Here is a 24,884-nt window from a genome sequence, read left to right as displayed (position 1 = left end):
TTGAATAGCCTCAAAATGTTTCTATAATGGTAACTCTTTTTGAGAGTGTGATTTCTATTTATTCATTGCTTCTGCAGTATTCTATCTATCTGACTCTTATTTTTTTTTTCTTCAGGTAAGCAGGCTGCCTTAGAACCATTTGTTTTGTTGAACCTTTTGCCAAATGCAACAGACAAATACTACACTTATAATGGGTCTTTATCAACTCCTCCCTGCTCTGAAACGGTTGAATGGATTGTGTTCAAAGATACCATTACTATTTCTGAAGACCAGGTAATTCATTTAATGTATTAAAACCAAAAAAATTTGCCTAATACCGAAGAAAAGCTGCTCATGGCATTTATTGCCAGCCCAACAACCTGGCTTTTCTTTTATCTAGTTTTAAATTTTTCATGCAGCTATTAAATTAGAAAGCATATATGTTATCTTTTCCCTTTTCTAGTTCAGGACTAGATCCTGAGTCATTTCTTGCCTTAGAAGGGAGTAAGAACACACTTCCTAACTCTGCAGGCTGTCTGGACTTCTAGCCAAGATAAAGAGGAGTGTAAAACACTCTTTCCATATTCCCCCAGCTAAATGGTGGTGACTGGGCAGCTCCAACAGCAGAGTGAGAAACACAGAGTAAACCGTTAGATATACTGCTGGTATAGAGAAAAAGAAGTTCAGTGCCACCCAGGAGAGCTCAACTGGGAGACTTTACCCAACATATATTCCCCAGTGGTTTTGCCCTTTAGCAGAATCTGGTTAGATTTATATGACTTCTGACTTTTTTTTTTTTTTCACCTCTTTTAGTTAGCTGTATTCTGTGAAGTCCTTACAATGCAGCAGTCTGGCTATGTTATGCTGATGGACTACCTGCAAAACAACTTTCGAGAGCAGCAATATAAGTTCTTTGGGCAAGTGTTTTCCTCTTACACTGGACAAGAAGAAATTCATGAAGCAGGTATTTACTGAATAGTCATTCCTTTCTCCACAGGCTGAAAGACAATTTTCAGTAAAAGATTCATCCTAGTATGAAGATACCCATTTCAAATTGTGTAGAAAGTAGCATGCTGTATTATTACTCATAAATCTATCACTTCAGCAAAAGAAACTAGCAATCATAAAACATGTCAGATTAAATGGAGTGGAAAATTAAATGCTTGTCTGACCAAACATTCAGTGAAGATCGCGTCAGTTCAGGCTTTGTTGCACTGGCCTTTTAATGTGTTTCAGACTTAAACAAAGCTGCCTTTTCAGGGTCTGCAAGAGGATTTTGTTTTACAAACCGATTTGGTTCTTTGTTGTGTAATGTGGATGCATTTCCAGCAGAGGCTGAAGTGAGGTCACCAAATTCATTTCATGTAATCTACTGAGAAAGTGCTAGATGGAGAGAATCCCAGAAGCCAGATTTTGTTTTACCTAGAACCTCAGGGAAGTTCATGAAGGTTATATGACCAAAACATCACATTATGTAATGGGGAACAAGGGGAACACTAAATAAGGAAGTCAATGATTTCTGTACTCACAAGCACAGAAGAATAAATAGTAAACATCTAATTTGGGGGCATTATGTTGCTACCGGCGTGGGGATACCTGTTGATTCTTAAACTCAGCACTGAACTGTGCTTAATCAGACATAGACAGATGACTGAAGCATGTGGTATAGGCGTTATCCAGATTAGAAAAAAGTGTGGTTTCATTTAAATTCACATTGTTTGGGTGGATATTTTTTTTTCCTACTGGAAGGATCCTGTGCATGAAACGTGCCTACAAGCTAGGGGATGTCCCCTGCACAAGGACATCACACTGTTTTGCCCCAGTGCTGCACAGGGTGGCTTTACTGCTTCATTTCTATAACCAGTCAGTGACACTTCTGTGTGTTGGCTTCAGCTTGTCATGAATTCCTCAAATGTTTGCCCATTATATGATTTTTTTTTTCATTGGTTTAAACCAAGAAATAGCTGTTCTGGGAGGGTTTTTTTGTTTTGGTACTAAGTAGCACTTGAAATTTTGAAGTTTAGAGAAGGAGTGTGGAACTGAGCTGCAGCAATCGAGCAAATTATCACTAATTTCTTCTTCTGAACAGACTTAAAATGGACACTGTTGATTTGGCCTGACTTAAGGGAAGATCATCCTTCCCCAAATCTCTTCATTTAAAGATGGTTTCTGGGAGACAGGTCACTGTAATACAGACCACTTTTTCTTATGTTCATGTTGTCAGAAAGAAACTAATCTTCTCAGTCCTTTATAAGTAGGAGTCAGTGTACAGTGACGAAATGTCATAGGCAAAGGACCTTTGAACACAGAGCCAGGACGACTTCTGCCATCTGCACTCCACCTGCCTCCTCAGGTAGTTGCACTACATCCTGACCCTTCAGCTCAGTCTCTGCAATAGAAGGAAGCTACTTTCAGCTGTGCCATCCTGATCTAGATTTCCATAGAGACTGATAAGAAGAAAGGCAGGATAATACTGTTTAAGACAGTCCTCTGCTTCCTTCTGTCCACTCCATGTGCCTGAAGGAGCTTTCCACGTGCTGCCCAAAGCAGTGTGTGTGTTAAAATGCATAGGAGGTTGCTTCCAACCAGTCCCATTTCTGCACTATATCAAAGAGAGATTCTGTGAATTTTCTATCCTATCTGTGAATTCAATATCCATACAGGTAAGGAAAGACTGTCCAGCCTAAAGATATTAGGATCCTTTTCTGCATTGAATTGTATCAATTAAAATTAGAAGGCCCTTCCGCTTCATGTGGTGTATAGACTTGTTTAATACCAAACAAACGGGTTTCCATTTGCAGATTTTAAGACAAAAGCGTCCTGCACTGACATTACTGTGGCAGCGAACACAGAGTCATAGAATGATTCTAAATACTACATGTGGTATTTATTCCAAACTACATATTTAGAGTAACAAATTGTAGGTTAAAAATTCTGCTTTGGCCATAAACAAGGAGGGACAGAAAAGGAAAACTAAAATTTCAAGTATTTTTGTACATATATTTCACATTTATGTTTATATTTATGTGCACTATGTAAATGCAACAATATCACATACACGTGCATATACATATTTGTGTATACACACATATATATATGCACACAAATTCAGTTGTACGATTTGTTTAATTTACATTAGAGGAGCCCTAGGTATCATTGAACTTAGATGTAAGAACTGTAACATGAATGCCTAAGTCCCCAAGAGTAAATGGGATTGTGTATTTCATATTTAATATTGCAAAGTTCTTGTAGTCAACAGAGAAAAAATAATCTTTGAAATCCCTTTAGATGACGTGAGAGAAATGACAAGAGTGGGTCTTACTCAAGTAGATAACTGAGAAATTAATTTATGTTGTGAAACCTAGAATCCCAATTTTCTCCTCTTGGATTCAGTGTAGACTCTCATTAGGCAGTAGGATTAAGTGCTTGTTTTACTGCTGTTATTAATACATGGAATTTCTTAAGTAGAGGTAAGTTTCCTTATAAGATCTAAAATAATCTTTCTATTCAGCTATAAACTAATTTCAGCAATATGTTGTCAGAAATTTTCACACAGTGACAATCTCAACATTCTTGGTGTACAAGCACTGCCCTACTGAGGACATGGGAGATACTTCATTCCGCAAGCCTACTTAGCAATACATGTAATTTTCCTAGGTGATATGTATGTATATATTTAAGAAGATTTAAATAGCTAATCTTTACAGCCATACTCAAGGATTCAACTCAAAAAGCTTTTTGAAATTGTAATGTTTTATCTCCACCAACCTCAGCTGGCATGAAAATCCATTTATAATAGAAATCATTGTTTATTCCTATAAACCTGAGAACCATCGTGGTAGCTGCTGGGCCCATTATGTAACTTCCCATCCACTCCAGTCTTCTAGTAATGTCCTGTAAGTGCAGAAACATGATTCTTGTTAATCTTCCTGGATTTAGTAAAGACATAAAAAACAATGGGTTCTTGAAATTCAAGACTAACTATGTAGAATCATATGATCATAGAATCATAAAGTCATTTAGGTTGAAAAGACCTTTAAGATCATCAAGTCCAACCATTAATCTAACACTACCAAGTCCCACTAAACCATATTTCCATATGTCCATATGGAACATATGGTCCATAAGTGCCACATCTACTTGTCTTTTAAACACCTCCAGGGATGGTGACTCCACCACCTCCCTGGGCAGCCTGTTCCAATGCCTGACAACTCTTTCAGTGAAGAAGTTTTTCCCGATATCCAATCTAAACCTCCCCTGGCGCAACTTGAGGCTGTTTCCTCTCATCCTATCACTTGGTACTCAGGAGAAGAGATCAACACCAACCTCACCACAACCTCCTTTCAGGTAGTTGTAGAGCAATAAGGTCTCCCCTAAAACACTATTTTCTCCAGGCTAAACAACTCCTGTTCCCTCAGCCGCTCCTCATCAGTCTTCTGTGTCAGACGCTTCACCAGCTTTGTTGCTCTTCTTTGGACACGCTCCAGCTCCTCAATGTCCTTCTTGTAGTGAGAGGCCCAAAACTGAACACAGTATTCAAGGTGGGCCGTACCAGTGCTGAGTACAAGGGGACAATCATTTCCCTAGTCCTGCTGGCCACACTATTCCTGGTACAAGCCAGGATGCTGTTGGCCTTCTTGGCCACCTGGGCACACTGCTGGGTCATGTTCAGCCGGTTGTCAATCAACACCCCCAGGTCGTTTTCCACCAGGCAGCTTTCCAGCCACTCTTCCCTGAGCCTGTAGCGCTGCCTGGGGTTGTTGTGACCCAAGTGCGGGACCCGGCACTTGGCCTTGTTGAACCTCATACAACTGACCTCAACCCAACAATCCAGCCTGTCCAGATCCCTCTATATGGCCATCCTACCCTCCAGCAGATCAACACTCCCACCCAATTTGGTGTCATCTACAGATTTACTAAGGGTGCACTCAATCCCCTCATCAGGTCATTGATAAAGACATTAAACAGAACTGGCCCCGCTCCTGAGCCCTGCGGAACACCACTCATAACTGGCCACCGACTGGATTTGGCTCCATTCACCACAACTCTTTGGGCCCGGCCATCCAGCTAGGTTTTTTTCATATATTGGTAAAAAATACTTTTCAACCTGTTTTCCTATGTATAAAGTTCAGCAGCTATTTTAGTTAAATTCTCTTGCAAGACCAGGGTAAGGACATCACATACCGCAGATGACATAAATTAGCTACAACCATTCTCAGATTCTCTCAAGACATTTCCTCTTGTGCAAGACGTTTTATACTCACGTAATGTGCTGGGTGTCCGTGCCCAGGCAGTAGTCACGGGGCTGCGGGGCCTGCCCCGGATTCCAGCGGCTGCAACCACCCACCGCAGGGCACGGCTGAGCCCTGCAGCCACCCTGGGGCCGCCTCTGGGAAAACATGTTTAAGAAAGCTCAAAATGCTGCATGGCAGTGAGGAGTGAGGAAAAAAGTGTGAGAAACAGCACTGTGACACTTAGGTCAGAAAAGGAGGAGGGTAGGAAGTGTTCAGGCACCAGAGCAGAGATTCCCCTGCAACCCATGGAGAAGACCATGGTGAAGCCAGTTGTCCCCCTACAGCCCATGGAGAGCCCACACAGGAGCAGGCTCCTGGCTGGAGCTACAGCTTGTAGAGAGGAGCCCATGTGGGAGCAGGTTTCCTGGCAGGATCTGTGGCCCAGTGGAGGACCCACACTGTAGCAGCCTTTTCCTGAAGGACTATACCCGATGGAAGGGGCCCACGCTAGACAAGTTCATGAAGGACTGTAGCTTGTGCATGGGACCCCACACTGATGCAGGGGAACAGCATGAGGAGGAAGGTGCGGCAGGAACAAAGTGTAATGAACTGACTGCAACTCCCATTCCTCCTCCTCCTGTGGCACTCGGGGAGATGGAAGTGTCAGAACTGAAGTTGAGCCTGGGAAAAATGGAAGCATGGGGAGCAGGTGGTTTTGGTTTTGTTTTTCTTTCTTACCACCCTACTCTATTTTAATTGGTAATAAATTAATTTCCCCAAAACAAGTCTGTTTTCCCATGATGGTGGTTAGTGGGCGATCTCCCTGTCTTTATCCTGAGTCATGAGTTTTTCATCTTATTTTTGCTCTTTGTGCTGCTAAGGAGGAGGAGGAGTAAGAGAGCAGCTGGGTGGGCACTTGGTTTACAGCCAAGGTCAACCCAACACACATCTGCTGTGCTGCTCCACCTCCAGAGTAGACTGGGAATATTTTTGCCACACATTGGCAGGGAGCTGAAAAGTCTTTGAATGTCTCAATGTAAACGAAGTGATTTCACAGCTTCCACAATTGAGAATCTGTATTTAAAAGATAAAAATCTCAAACCCAGATTCAACTAAAAGCAGAAGAAAGCATCAAATGTGGAAAAAATCCCCTGACTTATCTGTAGTGGAGAAAGGAAGGGAAGGGAAGGGAAGGGAAGGGAAGGGAAGGGAAGGGAAGGGAAGGGAAGGGAAGGGAAGGGAAGGGAAGGGAAGGGAAGGGAAAGGAAAGGAAGGGGCAGGATGACTGAATGAAGAGGCATCAGAAGAAGGGCAAGGAATGAGGAAGGAGTGAGGGTGAAATAATATGCAGATGACTGTCATGTAGGAATATTGTTGGTCACTGCTGAGATGGACAGGACCAAGCATCAGAAGGAGGATAACAAAGGGGAACATAACCTTTTTCCTGAAAAAAAATAGTTGGAAGAACCATCTGGAAAAGAAAACAGGGTGAAATTGAAAGATATACTATTGGAGACACCATTCTGCCTTTAAATGTTTTATAATATTGCTCAGTTCATCTGAATACAGTCAAAGATTTCATAACCAAATTCACTCACAGACAAAAAAAGAGGAAGGGGAAAAGGACAGTAGAGAAGAGCTTGGTATTTGTACTATGAAAAAGCATTTGGAGAGTTATTTTAAACACCTTTGAAAAGAAATAGCTGAAGAGTGTTTTGATTCATTGAAACAAATAAAATCAAAGTTTAAGTCATCTGCCTTAATGGTCAGAATTGAGAAGGGGATGGTCTTTGCTGCTCTAATGATTTCCTTTTGCCATCTGGTGGAAATGGGTTGCAATGACAAGTTTTAGGAATGGAATATACACAGTTTGAGATTTTATTTATTTATTTATTTATTTGCTCTTCCTTTATGTCAATTAAAATAATTTCAATATAATGGATGAAATGGTGCGTCAGATACATAGCACAGCAGACTCAAAGCCTGGCAAGCTACAGAACTCAACTAAGTTACATAGACTAATACTGCCTCTACCATTAGCTCACACACACAAACACACACACACAAAAATCACTGCTTATTTTCCACTGACTAGCTCAGACCAGAGCTGCTCCAAACTTCCCACCTGCATACAGAACGAAAGTAATCAAGTTTTTCAAAAGATTGGAGTTTGAGTGCCCTCCTGTGTTCAAGTGGCAAATTGCAAAGTTAATGGAAATTTTTTTTTTGCTTTCTTTCAAAATGCAGTATTGTCTGCCAAAAGCATTGTGGTATCATGATGTTTGCTTCGTTTAAGGGGACTCCAAAGAATGTACACCTGTTTTCTTAATTAGCTAGATAGTTTTTGTTGCTTTGTTGCAAAGTTTGTTTTAAACAAATTCTGAGATTTGAAAAATGTGTTTCCTCATTTATTCCAAATAGGGAATTATTATGTAATTACTTGTGAAAAGCCAAGCTAAAATTCTTGTCATAAGATATATCCACCTAATAATTTTAATATGTAAGATTTCATTAAATTACTGAAAGATTCAAAGTAAAGTTCATGTACTCTGATCAGTGGTTTTGACAAGTCTAATGATGAAATAAAGCAATAGAAATGAGGTAATAAATGAAGCAGTAGATGGAATAGTATGCCTTTTCAGTACATATGAAAGCGCAGATGAAAGGAAATTCAGTACATGAGAAGGGAACTCCTAGAAGGTAGAGCAGGGACAGATAGCCACTCGGAGCATTTCAACCAAAGCGCACAAACAGAGCAGTTTCAAAGCGATAAGAAGAGGGATTTATAACATGAAATGTCAGGGACCTCTGGCCCTCATTCAGAGACATCAGAATAAATTTTTTGCTGTGCTCTCCAGTAGGGAGCCAAAAGCTAGTGAACTTTTGACAGTCATCTCCATTCTTCAGTGCTGCATCTGAAGACACAGTTCCCACCACCAGCAGAGGGGATGATGAGAGCAAGAAGGGAGAATGGGGTCTCAGTCCAAACCCGAACCAGACATGAACAATGCAGCTGTATATGATGTTGCTTTATTTTTTCATGTATCACGACTTATTGGTCATTTTTTCAGTGAGCTTCAGCTATGTAGTTTATATTTTCTGCTAATGTAATTTTTTCATACAGGTTAATCTACCTTTGACCTTGTATATTATTTTTAAGCCACACACAGGTACCTGAGCAACTTAAAAAAACAAATGCCAGAGTGTCAGTAAATTTCTAGCACGCTGGTGATCAGTAGATCTATATGTCTAGAAAAGTATCAAACTTTCAGCTTACTTGAATAAGATGGAAAGAGTATTGAATGGGAAGGGCTGGAAGGACATGCAGGAGCAGCTGTCTGACCAGCTTTCCCCAGAGCGCAGGTTCCAGACTCACCGAGATGATGGGCATGAGCCAGGCCTGGGACTGCCACAGTCTAGTCAGACTTCTTCAGTACTTTTTTTTTCAGTACTAGACACTTCTTCAGTGTCTAGGTGGTGCCTTAAAACATAATAACATGAAATCACTACCTGCGAACCTGATCATTCATAGCCTCTTCCTATTTGCGTTTTGTCTCTTCATTAGGTGCTTTAGAAAGATTCAAACACCCTTGAGTGGAAATTAAAGTGTAATAGCTTTACCTTTAACCTTCAAAAACAATCTATTCTAGATTACAGTCTGTTATAGCTGGTGAGTGTGCAGCTCTTCTAATGCTCCTCTGTTAGACCCATAAAGACAGAGTAATGGAGATTTTTTTCATCCTCAGGAGATACATATATATATATATATGAATCTATATGTTTTGTGGTTTATATATTATTTCTTGGGAACTGGATAGCAATATTTCACAAAATATTATATAAAAAGAAGGCGGGGGAAGGGGACTCAGCCCTCAAATTAGCTTGCTTTTGAAAATCTAATGTTAAAATACTGGTTCTGTTTATAGTGCATAGAAGCTGAGATATTTTAGCAGAAAACTAAGAATAAGGCACATGAAAGACTCAGGAGGTGGCTCAAGATCTTAGTAGAGTAATTTGTACCATTTAATAAATATCATGTTCTTTCCTCTTTTCTTGCTTTCAGTTTGCAGCTCAGAACCTGAAAATGTTCAATCTGATCCAAAGAATTATACTAGTCTTCTCGTTACATGGGAAAGACCTCGGGTTGTATACGACACCACAATTGAGAGATTTGCTGTCTTATATCAACAGTTGGATGGAGAAGACCAGACTAAGCATGAGTTTCTGACAGATGGGTATCAGGACTTGGTAACTGTAAACTCTTAAAGTTTCATACAAAGGGGTGATGGCAAAACACTCACTATTAATTATCTTGAGGAATTAAACAGTAGCTGGGAGCTGATTCAATACAAAAATTACTTCTTTGGCTGCAGCTCACAGAAGCTGTACTTCATTTTTTGGCTGTGAAGCCACAAAGACAATTAAAAAATAAACAACCTTCTCTTGCCCAAAAGAGAGAAAGCTTTCACAAATTGCTATTACAATTTGCCTGTGCTATCCCTCAAAGTTTATGACCATGTCATTCTCAGAGCTCCTTAGCCATAAAACCCTTAGTCAATTAATAGTGATCTGTACTTCATTGTTTACTGAAATGCAAAGAGTGAACTACATAAGCAACTAATAAGATTCAGTACAATCATACTGCCATAAATATTAAATTATGATTACAGCTTCATGATATTTTACTGACATGATCTTTTCCTTTTACCCTCTTTAAAGACTCATAATTTATCGGAGAGAATGTTAGCTAAACTAATTACCTAAACTAGTGTTCAGCATTAAATAATTATGTAGTTGGGTATCCTCCATTTAAAAATTCACAAGATTTTTTTAAAATTGACTGAAAAACATTTGTGGCAATAAAATATAAAAAGCATACATTAGAGTCCTAGGAGAAAGGAGCCTTATGGGTCGTGTGAAAAATGTGTTATGAAAAAATTAACATATCCAAATGTTTGATACTTATTTGCAAATAAATGATTAAACATGTTTTTTCTTTTAGGGGGCTATTCTAAATAATCTACTGCCCAATACAAGTTATGTTCTTCAGATAGTTGCTGTTTGTGCTAATGGTCTCTATGGAAAATACAGTGACCAAGTCATTGTTGATATGCCTTTAGAGGACCCAGGTAAGTGGTCTTTTGAGCTTAGTGATCACTTTTAGCTGAAAATCTGTATTTGAAGAAGTAGTTTGTTTGCAAACCAGTTAAAATGCGTGACTATCAAAATATGCTACAATGAAATTTCAAAATCACTGCAGTTAACCATCAGCATGCTCTTTGTTACTGATATTTTACAAGATGTAATTCTCCATTCCTTGAAAACATTATCTATGAAAGACTGCATGTTAATTTTTTTTAACTCTAAGAGTATTCTTAAAAACACCTACCTGATTTGAAATCTCACAAGTGTATCTTTTAGCAATATAATGTAGAGAAATAACACCATGTTTGGTATTATTTCTCTATGATTCAAGCATCCTCCCAAAATTAACCCAGAGAGCCAAAGTGTGAAGGAAACAAGTAATACAAACCCCATATATGACTAAAAAGTCTGTATGAATTGATTTTGAAATTTGATTCCGTATGATTACTTGGAGTTTGATTTCAAAGGACTGGCGGTGATGGAATTCCCTTGCTTCTTAATGCTGCCTCGCAAAAAATCAAAAGGCCTAACAAATAAATCTTACTGATTTCACAGCCAGATTTACTTCTTCTGCCTGCTAGTAAATATGAAATAATTTGAAACTATAGCATGAAGCTTGATCTTGTCCTTAATAATACCTTAAATTCTGTGGAAGTTTTAGCATCAGACACAGTTCTAATCAAAGTGAGTGAGAGCTGTGTTTTTAATTAAGAACTCTGTAACTAATCAAAGGAAAAAATCAAAGACTTTCTGATCATGTAACAAATGATTTTTTATCTCAGGGCTTGGATTCTTGTTGTTTGTTTGATGGATTCTGTAAGCTCAGTTTTACACTTTATTAAGTCTGTTTAGCTACAGCAAAGTCCTTAGTAATGTCGTGATGTATTCGGGAACACAGGTCAGTTTTTCATTTCAAGGGAACCACATTCCATTACAGCAAGAAAGAATATGATTTTCAACAATTGCTACAGCATGAGTTATGAACGAATGGTAATAGGCTTATAGTAGTGTATTTTTGCCTGAAGGAGGGGGACGCAGGTTCAGGTATAGTGCGTATACATTTTCAATAAACATTTAACTTGTCTTTCAAATACCATATATTAAGAAGAATGCATTTTTGGAGTCTTATGCTAATATCTACCAGAATTTTCCTGTTTCTCTTCAGTTTGCTAAGAAGTCCATGACAAGGTTCTGATATTCTGCCTAACCTTCCACTTTTCTGTTTATCCTTAATCTACCTCTTAGATACTATATTCCTCTACTTCCTTTCCAGAATTTGCTGGGTTTGTGTCTGAAGAATTTTCTCAGATGAGATTCCATCTACATACCCCCACATCCATTTCTACATGGAATGACAAATAAGCAGCACAACGTTGTCATTATTAACCAGTAGTTCAACAAATCGAATTAGTGCAGTGCTGCCATCACAGCTTTAAAACTCAAAAAAGCAGACATTACAACAAAAGATCTAGTGTGGGTAATATCCGTAGGATAACCCACCTTACTATTAGTTGTATCCCTGCTGTAAGGATCAGTGAGGCTTGCTTGGTCCCACCCTGCTGTGTGCCACAGCTCCTGTTGGAAGGACATGTGGATGCAGAGGTAGGAAGGGAGGCAGGAACGCTCTGGGGTTGGGTCAGAGATTTGTATTTCAGACAAGAGAATTTGATGCAATAAGTGTTATATTTACGAGTTCTGAGTGAAGGTCTGATGTTCTAATGCTTTTTGCACATGCACACACAACTAATTTCTTTTTGTTAAAAAAATGAGAAAATACAATGCAAGGATACCTAGAAGGCATAATAATGTGAAGTTGTATCTGTATGAAATATGAACAGGTTAGCATAACTATGAAAATGGTATTTTTGTGCTCTTTGTCATTTGGACATTTAAATATGTCTCGATGTTGCATTAAAGCAGATTAATAGATATAAGTATATCCTAGTTTTCTTGGTTTTAAATAAAGCATTGGAAAGTGGAGAGTTAAATAACCTACACATCAGAACTGTATAAACACCTGATTTTTTTTTTTCAAATTTCAGGGGCTTCTGAAAATTTGTAATAGTTCTAGGTCCACCTAAGGTTTTTCCTTTAGTTTTTTAAAAGCTTCAAAATTGAAGAAGATTGTTTCCAGTCAAAAAAAGTTTTTAAAGGATATTTTAAATTTAAAAAAAAAAGAGAGAAGTTTATAAATAAAAATAAAATACCAAATTGAATATTTTGTGTGTTTCAGGAGAGCTCTTTCTTTGGGATACCTCCTATCTGAAACTGACACAAAGTTTATAAATGTACTTCCTGTTCTTTTATTTTGACATTTGCACAGTGGTACATCTGAAAGCACTGGAAGAGAAAAAATCAGGGAAAAATCAATCCCATGTAATTTGTGTGATTACTATGGGTGTACCTTGCCCTATAGATAAGTTTATAGATGCTGTGTCACCCTTGAATATGATTTTTAAATATTAAAAAAACTTCCATTCATTTCTAATATTAATGTTTATTTGCATACTTACTTTTACTAATGATTTACACCTGAATTAACTGTTGCAAATATTGCCAATATTTTCATATTTAATATTTTAATATTGCCAGTATTAAACAACAGAGATATGAGAATGTAGTTATCTAATGCGAAAAATTTGTTCAGAGCAATTTGCTGGTTACCACTATAACATCAAATTGGTTTTGTGATCTACTTTATAGATCTTGAGGCAAAAGGGGATTTCTTGGAGCTCCTGCTTGTGAATTTATGAAAGAAAAGTTATCTACACCATGAAGACATGAAATAAAATTGACTCACATAAAGCATAAGCTAAAACTTTCGTTTTCAAGAATTACTCTGAGTAAGCCAGTTTAATTAAGATGAAATTCACTGCAGTCACTTCCAGATCAATTAATCTTCATGTTAAGAGCTAAGTGAGGTGTTAGTCATGCGGAAGCATTAGATGGGCCCTTTTCCAGGAAGAATTCTGCCCTTGGAGTGGCCACTTTTAATGACGGAGGTTTCAGTACCCTGTGCAACACAAATCTGGCATTCAGAAAAACTCACGACTGTGGTTTTAGCCTTTTCCTTTTGCGATGCTTGCAAGAGAGAGTGTTTCTCATTTCTTCTCCCCACCTTGTCCAGGTGCCTCCCATATGTTGTTAGCAAGGGGTCTGGAGGCTCCAGGTGACCCACAGGCGAGGTTTAAACCCTCTTCTTCTTGGCAGTCCTTCATCAGAGGAAAGACCTCTTGTGGGCCATGTTCTCTGCCTCAGTTTATGTCAGCCTCAGTAGCTCTGCTATGACATTGGGCAACTGATCATAGCTGAGACTTCTGCTCTTTGGATTTTTCCTAAACTGTCCCGAGTGGCAGCCCTTTCATCCTGTGATGTAGTGTCTGTGCACATGAGAATCGTTTCCAGTTTCCATTTAGTAAAAGTCACTGGGTGCCCTGTGTGATGTAGCTACATAACCTCAATTGAAAATGAAAGGAATCACGTATGTAGTGTTTTAGTCAGCTTTGATGAAAGTCCAGCCTTTATTTACCAATTTTTCATTTGCTATTAGAATTGGATTTTGAATAACTACCTAAATGTGTGCTTTGACTCTCTGGATAACATCTGTATAGCTCTGAAAGTTCTGCAGTAGTTTGTTGTGTAGTTAATACCAGCGTTACTTACATGCTTTTGCTGACACAGGAGATGAAAAATAAGAATATATCTCTCCTCCCATCTTCCTTTGTGTAGACTTTGGTTGGTGTTTATCAAAAAAACCCATGCTGGGATATGGCCTTCAAAGCTGTCTCCTCATGGCAGCTCATGCTGTCAGCAATGCTGTGTGAGGGTCTAACTATGCAATTTCTTTGTAACTTGTCTTCGCAATTTTTGTACTAAAAAACATTAAGCATATCTTAAATGTTTCATTTAGGGGATGCTTTTTTCTAATTTTGTGCTGATAAATGTACAAATCTGAAAATAATTTAATCAGAAGAAACAGGCTTTACTTTTATTCTTGCCATGCCATTTATTACATAAGACAGCACAGAAATGAAAACAGTTTATGGTGTGCGTGTTATCCTACAATTACAAATCAGATTGTTTTAAGAGATTTTTTGTTTAGATTTGCATTGAACATAAATGTAGGGAAATAGTTACCTTTTTTGTCTTTGTTCTGTCATTTCTTCGTCTGTCATTAAAATGCACTATGAAAAGATCTCTACAAAACTTTCTAACTAATGATTTAATTCTTTTACTTTAAAATGTAAGCTATAGAATTATTAATATTTGGTTCCAGAAAAAATAAACAAGCTTGTTTGTCAACCTACATCAATGGGTTGTTTTTTGGAGGGGTTGGTTGTTCTTCTTGCTTGGGGGATGTTAGCAGATTTCTATAATCTCCCATCAAATCAGAAACTCAGCAACAGGATTAACAGAACTTCTGTGTGTGTCTCTAATGCTTTTGACAAATACATTTTTTTGTGACCAACTAAATTTAAATAGGCTTTGTAAAATGCCTGAAGATTTAGTATTGTTAATATATGTTTTATATATTTATATGTATGTTAATGCCTTTCATGAAGACAACAGCAAGAAACTATAGTTTTCCTGCTGGTGGAATTTGAGAGCACATACTCTACTATATATGCCAGCAAAATCAGCACATTTTATTTTTCTGAATGAGCCTGATTAAAGCTCAAAGCAAGAATAGTGACCATGGAAAAAAAACGATAGCATTTCTCTGTATTAAAAACATTTTTCAGAGAAGTCTGTTGAGTGCACAATACGTGGTATGGGTCTACTGTGGGAAGACTTTCAAACTAATGCCTACAATATTTGATTTATGTCATTGAGAAGCCAGGGAATATCATTATCTCCTCCACTCCTTCCTCCCCTCTGCCCCTCCCCACCCAGCCCCAGAGCCTCCTGGGCTTCCAGGAGTCAGAGGTAAGATAATTTTTCTCTATCTTATTAATGACAGGTTAATTTAGTACTTGGTAATTTAAAAATGTTTGTTACCAAACAAGCAAACAAAAAAACACCAACAGAATTTATGAATATTTTGTGCAGCACTGTTTAGGCAGAATTTGCATGCTATAATCTACAAATAAAACTGTAAGAGCTTGTTAGTTGGATAAGCTTTATCTAGTTTATCTTGCATATAATACATACCATAATTTGTTTTGAAAGATAGATATGGACAGACCAAAGAGAATACAAATTAAGTCATACATCCCCATCTGACCTTGCAGAGATGAGGAGTATAAAGATGACATCTTTCTAGTAGTGTATTGAGGAACCTTCACTTGGGAATTGTGGAGGGCATGCAGACATGGAGCTCTGTGTGATGCTCTTGATAGAATCGCTCCCCGGGCTGAGAGACTGGAATATTTTTACTTAGTGGAAATCAGCTCTCAGAATACATGCTAGCACTTGTATGCAGACTGAGCGCTAGCACATACCTTAGGAGAAAACCTTAGAAAGATTCAGAAAGGGAATGGACCTGTCTGTGGACCAAAGGAGCAGTAAGATGAGTTAATGCTGTGGAAGGGCTATTAGATTTCATCACTGGAGGCCTCTGCCAGTTCATACTAGAGATTTGTAGGTCTCTAGAAACCTGCTTGGAGACCTCTCTTGCTGAGCACCATCAGAAGTACAACACTGGATTTGGCCAAAAACACAGAAGAAGAAGGTGAGAGACTACCTTTAAACTTAGAGAGATGGATTTTCACCTGGGCTGTAGGAAATTCATTTCTTGATCCTTCTTCAACATATTTATTTATGAAAAGTGAGGAGGCCTCAAAAGCCTTTAGAGTAGTTCTTCATAGACCACTCAGTACCTGTTTATTAGGGACTTTTTGTGGGATGTGATACAACTGGGTTCATGTCCTTACATTAAATCAAATGGAGTGGGAGTCTGAAAAGGGCTTTAAGCACTGGACGCGAGGAAGGGTGGGTCTCCTTGGTCTGCCCTGACAGACACAGGCACCCGACTGCACGCTGAACATGATGGCATGGCCGGTGCGCTAGGACCTGAATCCAAGCCTGGGTGCACAAATGAGAAATTTGCTTTATGAAAATTATAGAGCAGATCATTTTATAAGAATATCCTCAGAGCTTTGAGGTTAAATGTAGGGAAATAGTTGATTCCCAGACTTACCTGTTTTATCTCTTCTGTATTTGTGCATGAAAATGTACTCTCTCATAAAAAGCATTCTTGTAAACTTGGTTCTCTCTGAACAGGATGTGGTTCCTCAGTGCAAATCCAACATGTGCTGCAGTATCAAATTAGAGCCAGGCAAAACCGTTGTGGCTGAACATGTCCTGACTAGATGGGCCTTGCTACCCTTAGAGCTAGTCCTCAGTCCAGATGGTTGGCCACTTCTCTAAACACAGTCCTATAAAATTTCTTAGACTGATTGTCAATAGTGTATTAACTAATCAGCTGAGCCCTTGCAGAATTAATAGTTCTGTGAATTTAAAATGTTGGGTGATATGGTATGTATTTTTGTTTTATAGAGGCAGACCTCATTCCTGAACTGAATGAAACTGAAGAATATGAGGTATAGCATTCATTTATTTTTAAGAGAGTATTTAAAATACATACATTTCAACTACGTTGAATTGATATTCTGCGAAATTTACAAAACTATGTCACCACCTGAATGCATTATCTGTGTTTATATATACATACATATAGATGCATATACAGCCTTCTCTTTCAGCTACATTTCTCCCTAGATAACTCTAGTGATACCTCACCCTGGGGCTGGAGCTGCAGGGAGGAGTAAGGGATATCACAGGATATGCCTAAATATTTTTGAAAATAGGACATCAGGTTACTCTCACCTCTCAGTGAAGTCTGACAAAGTCGTTCATTCAGCAGAATCAAAGGTGACACCCAATGTCAAGCTTTTTAGTGTGTTTAAAGAGAAATCTGACTTGGACTTGCATAGGATGGTCTTGGCATGTAGTAAACTAAAGTAAGGGAGGAAGACAGTTGTGCTGAAGAGTGTGTCTGCTATCAGTGTGCTATTGGTTGAATTTCACAGTTATTCCAAAATTCTTGTAGGGTCATTTACTTTTAGTTCTTGAACTCAAGTTAGACTTCACAGTATAACTCTATTTTACACAATTTCGGATGTTTTTATGACACCCGCTGCAGCCTTCATATTTGGTAACTAGGTTTCTGGCGTCCCAGCAAGGAGAGAGGTGAAAATATCACAATGAAGTTTTTAACAGTCTCTAATACCAGTTTTACAACACAGACAGTTCCTTCAGTAAGACCTACATTTGTATGAAGTGATCCCTCAGAAATTTTGTTTTATCATTTCAGTCTATAACCACAATATTCGCACTGAGTGGCAAGTCCTTGTTAAATAGACAACCTGTGTTTACCTGTCTTGTATTTGTTTATTATTGTAATTGTTACTTATTTACCCTCCCTCGTGTCTGTGGAGGCTAACTAACGAATAATACAGTTACTTCTCTGTTGATGTAAGTTACGTATCTAGGCTATTATATTGCATCTGTCAGGACAGTAACTGAGTGCCAGTGAATACTTGAACCATGAAAATTTAAAAGTGCAGGCATTGCCCTACAGAAAAGAGATTTTCAGAAACAAGGGCCTGTACTGTCAAGTCCAGGTTTGAGGACACACAGTCTAGGTGCTGCTGTCCCTTCATCTTTAGTATCTAGCCCTTGTCATGAAATCCAAGCCTGAAAGTCGTATCTGAGGTCCCGTATATTGTGTGAGTGCACTAGATATTCCTGGAACAAAAAAGAGACGCCAGTGTGAAGCACGGCTCTAGCCTGGTGCTTAAAGCCCTCACTCTGGTGAGGCTGGATAACTCCTATTTGCTAAGTGCCCCAGTTAGTAGTTTATTCAGCCGTGCGTCATCTTGGGCACTTTTTTCAAAGGGTGTTGATTTTACATTATTCTCTCTGTTGTGCCCTACACTTCAGTGCAAGAGCAGGATATCTACTCAGCCTAAAATATAGTGGAAACTGAGGATTTCTCAGACTGATAACCATGTCCCAGTCTCCTGTCTTCTGGGTGTTTTCTCTCAACATTATACTTTTAAATAAAAACAGATGGGCATTACCACCACATCACCAAGCCAGATCTTCAAAAGAAAAAAGAGTTACAACTGTATTTCGCGAGAGGCTCTGTCCTCTTGGTGTCTCTTAGGGCTGTATGTGTCTATCAAATCACACCCTTCAGAAACTGAAGGCGCCCCTCAATCTAGTTTGCAGAGTTGTGCTCCGGCAGGTTGGGTTCTGGTGCAGTTCCAGGGGGGGGCACAGCACAGAGCTGCAGGCACTGCTGTGTCTAGCTTCAAAATGAAAATGCCCGCTGAGCAAGTTAGATGTTTCCACGTTACGTTTTTTGATTTGAGGCAGGGAAATCTGAAGGGGAGATAAAAGGATTTGAACTTAGATCCTCGAGGCCTGCCTAAATCCTGATTGTATTTAGGCACGTAATTTTTATTTTTTGCTTTTTGGATCTGTCCTTAAAAGTCAAAGCTTTAACACAGATTTCTTGTGAAGTCTATCATTATTCATATTCAGCAAAAAAAGGGTCACAACAGGGACTAAGTGGTATCACTCACAACACTTACAAAACTGTTACAGTCATGTTGACCTTCCTGAAATCTTCTTTTCCAGAAAACTGTGAAGGTTCAGCAGATTTAAGGACAGGTCATCAAAATATTTTACAAGTTCTGTTATTATGACAAAGCAGTCAATATCAGTATGTCAGTGCAAATCTCTAAGACATTCTAAAAGCAAAACTTTTTTTCATTGATGTGTACCGCGTATATAATTGCATTTTATTAGGAAAGAGGTAGAGTTTTTTTAATAAAGTAGATAAATAATATAAGTGGTTTTGTCTTTCAAACAGAGCAAAAGTAACACAGTGTTTAGGAAGTTGTTTTGACACAGGATTTTTTTGCTTGTATTGCAAATAAGTAATATTTTCAAGAAAGAATAGGATACCTGTTCTTACAGCTAAATATTTTGCTTTAAGACCAACAGTCTTCTCAGACATTGCCGTGTTTTGCCTCTCTTGCTTCTATGGAGCCAGAAAAATGTATTATTGAAGTTTTGGTTTTCATTTGTGTACAGTGTCTATAAACACTTTTAATTGTATTCGGCTATGATATTTTTTCAAAGGATGAAGTTGATGAAAAGGAAACAGAGGTGGATGAAGAAACTGCAGTGATTCCTAGCACTGACAGTACAAGAAACCAAATAAGGAGGAAAGATTTCCAGGTGACTACATCCAGCTACAGTCAAGAAAAAATGGGGACAAAACCCAATGAAGCTAAAACAAATAGATACTTAACAAGAGAAGAAGAATTGCATGGTAAGGAGGATGTTTTCGAAGCAGTTTATTACCCTACTTCTCCACCTGCTAGTGAAATTTCTGAAGAAGAGGAAGGTCCTTTTTTGGAATCCCGAACAACTACTGGAATTCCTCCCCAACTCATTGACTCCACCAAAGGCATAGAAGAAGAATACATATACCTTTCTTCAGGCACTGAGCCAACAAGAATAACCACTACTGGCCATAGTGATGAAGGTTTCTTATTGTCTCCTTTTAAACCTCATCAGGAACCTGATGACTTTTGGAGTTCGGTTCTTACCACTTCTTCAGCACAGCTGGTTACAGAGGAGACCTCCCAAGAAGACACCCTTCCTTCAGGAAGACCAGATATAAGCATACATGATGTTCTTTCCCAAGGCTCCATTAAGTATGTTTCGGAAGGTTTAGCATTCTCAAGCTCTGATGATCCTCCAAAGCATACTTCTTCCACCAATGGAAATGTATGGTTTCGTAATGCTACAGATTCGACAGCTCAGTCTCTTGATACATCGGAAAGCAAGCAGTTGTCTCAGACCAGTTACACTGATGCTTATGTAGAGGGATTACAGCCAGCCACAGTGCCCTATTCCAGCAGCCCAGTGGTTTCACAGGACACCTCAGATGCGGATTTAGAATTGCCACATTATTCTACCTTTGCTTTCTCCTCTGCTGAATTGTCACCTCACTCTATCTCTTCAAGCTCTGGAGAATATGGTTCTGCTTCTGCTGCCAGTGAGGTACTCTCTCAGACAACTCAACCAGTCTATAATGGTGAGATACCTCTTCAACCTTCCTACAGTAGTGAAGTGTTTCCTCTAGTCACCCCTTTATTGTTTGACTCTCAGATGCTCGACACTACCCCTGCTACATCAGATAGTGATGTGACCTTGCATGCCACACCTGTATTTCCCAGTGTTGATGTGTCATTTGAACCCACCCTGTCTTCCTATGACGATGTACCTTTGCTTACATTTTCCTCTGCTTCCTCCAGTAGTAAAATGTTTCACCGTCTGTATACAGTTTCTCAGATGTTTCCACAAAGTGCTACTCCAGCTGTTGCAAGTGATAAGGTGTCCCTGCATGCTTCTTTGACATTGGCAGAGGGTGATACATTAATTCAGCCAAGCCTTGCTCAATACGCTGATGTGGTGTCACATCAAACTACTCATGCTGCTTCAGAGACACTGATATTTGGTCATAATAGAACTCACATATTTTCTCAAGTTGAACCATCCAGCAGTGATTTAAATATGCATGTACTGTCTACAATGTCTGAACTTCCTTATGCTTTGTCTAGTAACGTGGGCTCCCTCCAAAGCTTTACTGTTTCCTATGACTCCACAGAATTTGTGCATGATTCTGTTGATGTGTTTCGTCAAGATCCTTTATTTAGCAGCTATAACAATGTACTGGTGCATAAAGCTTCCTCTGTAATATTACAAGCTGATACTTTGCTGCAGCCTACGCACTCTCTATCTAGTGATACGGATTGGTCTGAAGCATACTCTGGTAGTGAATCCCTTTTGCCTGATACAGATATTTTGACGGTACTTAACGTTTCTTCCTCTGATTCTGTAGATGAAATTACATATGAATCATCTGGGTTTAGTGATGTTAATAAGATGCTTCAGAAAGGTGATGTTATATATGGAGATGAGAGAGAACTGCAAATTTCCTCTTCTTTAAGTGAAACAACTTTCAATGCTGAAAGTAAAGTGCTACATGAACTTTCTACATCTGTTTCTAATGATGATATAATTAAGCAGAATATGTCTCTGCAAGAACACCCACTTCCTGTTTCTAGCACAAAGGGAGTCCTTCCAGTCTCTCTTGCTTTTCCCACTACTAAGATATCTGATCGTGATATTAGTAAACTTACAGAAAGTCACCTTTCCGTTCAGACTTTGCATGTTACACCTCCAGCCTTTGATGACATTTTGCTTAAACCTATGCTTAGTGCAAGCTCAGATCAAGCTCCCTCTGCCCCTGCTTATAGCAAAATGTTATCCTCGACTCAGCTATACCTTTCTGAGACCTCAGCTACATTAAATAATGAAGCATTACTGCAGTCCTCCTTCCAATCTTCTGGCGATGGCACTCTGCTTAACACGGCTGCAGTTGTGCCTAGTGATCCAATATTGGCTGAAAGCTCCAGGGTTCACAAAGATAGTTCTACATTTGACCCAATATTGCATCAAGTGGCACCAGGTTCTGCTACAACTGAAACTGTGCTGCATTCTACATCTGCACCTTCCATTGCTGATATGTTGTCAAACACTTCTAGTAAGCCCGCAGCGTCACTTCAAGGTTTATCTGTTTCTTTTGCAAGTGAGGAATATGTTTCATCTAGTTTGTTTAACAGTGAAGATACTCAGCAGGTTATGCCTTCATTGTACAGTAGCGATGTTTCGTTCCAGCTGGCCAGTTTAGAAAATACAAATGCCTTTCTCCCCCAAGCAGTGAATGCCGTAACAACTCCCTTCCTAACAGTTGATACATTACCACATGTAGCTACTCCTGCAGACAGCCGTATCTCTTCAAGTGTTTTTGAAAGAAGTGAGGCTGCCAGTGTCTCTTCAAGTTCTGCACCTGAGTTTGATCCTGTTCATATGCCTGCAGTTCTTTCTGATTCTGACGTGCCCATTCGTCGCACTCTTCCTTTATCAAATGTACATATTTCTGTTACGACTGTTCCTCCCAAAAGTGAGATCCCTGTAACTTTGAGCAGGTCACTGGTTCCTTCTAGAGAATCCTCTGGGTTGTCTCCCAGTATCATGTCCAGTACTGATTTATGGCCTTCTGTAGTTGAGGATGACTACGATGAATATGATGATGACTTCCCTGTAAGTAACTGTATCTCATGCACTTCCCATAGAGAAGCTCAGGATATGGTAGTAGAGGAGGAAGATACAAAGGTAAACAATAACAAGGATCAGAGTAACCTAATTATAAGTTCATATTCTGAGAAACCTGAAGAAGAAGAGAAAATTTCAACTGCTGCATCAGACAGTCAGATAAATGATGCCATGGACAGACGTAATTATACATCCATACCAACTCTGACAGCAAGTTTGATACCTAAGAAGCACGACGACCTGACAGTTTTGGAGAACCACGTTCAAGCTGCTAGTGTCCCATTGCAAAACACATCAGAGTCTAAGTCTTGGGCTGTTTTTACAAGTGATGAAGAAAGTGGTTCTGGCCAAGGTACCTCAGATAGTCTTAATGATAATGAAACTTCAACAGATTTCAGTTTTCCAGACCTTAATGAGAGAGACACTGAAGGGGCAGTTGAAGCAGGTAACTCAGAATTAACTCCTGGATCGTCAGAGTCATCAGCCTCATCTGTTACTAGCGATCATTCATCAGTATTCAACATCTCTGAGGCAGGTTAGTCACAGATAAGTCTAACGAATACCATGGAAAGCTGTGAGGGGATGCTTTTGTGCCATAGAGAATGAGAAGGTTTATCTATATATAATAAAAGGAGAACATAACTGTACCAGTGGGTGTGATTAAGGAAGCACTGGGGAACAGGGGGTGCATGCTGAGCTGGCTATCTTGTGAATGCTACTTCTGGCTACTTAAAACTGCACCTGAAATATTTTTCAGTAAGAAGATTCATGCTCTGCTTTTGGACAGATGTGTACTGCCAGCAGAAGTTAGCTGGTGCACACTCTAAAACCAGAATTTGTTTCAACGTAATTGTTTAATTTTAGTTTTAAAGGTTTAAGAAGGATGTAAGTTCCTTGTACAAAGACAGGTACTGCCCTTATGGAAAACCACCAGAGAAAACCATGCCTCTGAGACTGGGGTTAACTTACAGCATCACATTTCCTCCTTGTGTTTTGTTTTGTGTTTTCTAAGATGCATTGAGCAAGGAAAAAGATGCTTCAGTTTGATTCTGATCCATCTTGCCTCATAAAAACATTCACTTTCATTCTTACTCTGTATGCCACCTTCACATTTCAGTGAGATGCAGACTTTTTGTGCCAGATTTGCACACTTCCAAAATACTTAGAGCCAGATTCTCCTGTACCTGTTTATATTTAGTGCTCTTTTCTTATTTAGTCCTCTTAAAGTCAGTGAGAGTATTTGTCATCTGTGATTCCAAGGATAAGGTCAAAAGGCAAAACTGAACCTCACATAGATAAAAACCTGATAAATACAAAGCATTTCCTTTGTATTTAAAAGTGCATTGTGGAAAATTTGAAGTATTCAGACACGTAGTTTGCATTGCCTCTTGTTGGAGCATTGAAAAATCCAAGAGTAAAGTCAGAAACAATATCTATGATATTTGGGAAAAAAAAAAAAAAAAAACACACCAAAAAAACCCCACACACTAACAACCAAGATTGAATTGGCAGATTAGAAAATAAATTGAACTTCCATTAAGTACTCACAGCGTCTGTAGAGGGCAGTATCGTCCAACTAAATCTGCTAAGGAATGGAATCCACAAAGCATGTGAAATTTTCAGCACATTCCTACAAATACACAGTTAAATCACATGAGGTCTTATTAGTCGTGAGCAACAGAATATGAACTAATATGAAAAGGTGTTAAATTGACACTCTGTGTAGTTGGGGCTAATAGAATGTGCAAAATAGAAAATAAAAATTAAAATAGAAAACATGCTGAAATAAAGTAGAAAACATACTGAAATTAGTAGGAGTCCTAAAAAGGTAGGTGTTATAAAACTGAATCAATAAGTGAGTTAGCTCAGTAGGTAAGTGGTATTGTATAAAATGCATAACATTTCTTCAGAAATCAGCAAAAAGAACATCAGTATTTCAAAATCTATATTACTAATGTGAATGAGTGTTACCATAAGAGATTTATAGTTTACATAGTGGGTGTCAGTTGAATTGTTACTGATAGTAATTCAAAAAGGATTATACATGGCTGGAGTAGTAGTGGTAGTTCAACAGACTTAGAGTTTGCCTTCTAGATATTATTGAAAGACACTATACAGTATCATTTCATGTACATAATTTTTTCCAATAAATGATGCCAAATATTGTCTTTTAATAAACTGAAAATTCAATGTGAGCATGTCTAACATGGCGTCCTGTAAATCAGACATCTTTGCTTTCATTCAATTATAAAACAATGGAAATCAAAAAAAAACCTTCAGCTGAGAACTTATTTATACATAACAGTGAATTCACCAGAAATTGAT

The 24,884-nt window shown here is 38.7% G+C and overlaps 1 protein-coding gene across 1 annotated transcript in view; it reads left to right on the top strand.

Annotated features, from left to right (window-relative positions):
• Positions 1-24,884, top strand: part of PTPRZ1 (protein tyrosine phosphatase receptor type Z1) — a 139,437-nt gene that overhangs the window by 82,052 nt on the left and 32,501 nt on the right. Inside the window, exons 7-12 of the mRNA XM_065628937.1 lie at positions 116-273; positions 793-943; positions 9,277-9,461; positions 10,216-10,342; positions 16,857-16,900; positions 19,512-23,094. Of these exons, the coding sequence (XP_065485009.1) occupies positions 116-273; positions 793-943; positions 9,277-9,461; positions 10,216-10,342; positions 16,857-16,900; positions 19,512-23,094 (4,248 nt within the window). The remainder of the gene's footprint in view (positions 1-115; positions 274-792; positions 944-9,276; positions 9,462-10,215; positions 10,343-16,856; positions 16,901-19,511; positions 23,095-24,884) is intronic.

The sequence above is a fragment of the Caloenas nicobarica genome, chromosome 1 (assembly GCF_036013445.1).
Source record: "Caloenas nicobarica isolate bCalNic1 chromosome 1, bCalNic1.hap1, whole genome shotgun sequence".
Taxonomy (NCBI): Eukaryota; Metazoa; Chordata; class Aves; order Columbiformes; family Columbidae; genus Caloenas; species Caloenas nicobarica.
The sequence above is the reverse complement of the archived record's forward strand: the minus strand, read 5'-3'. Positions and strand labels throughout refer to the sequence as shown.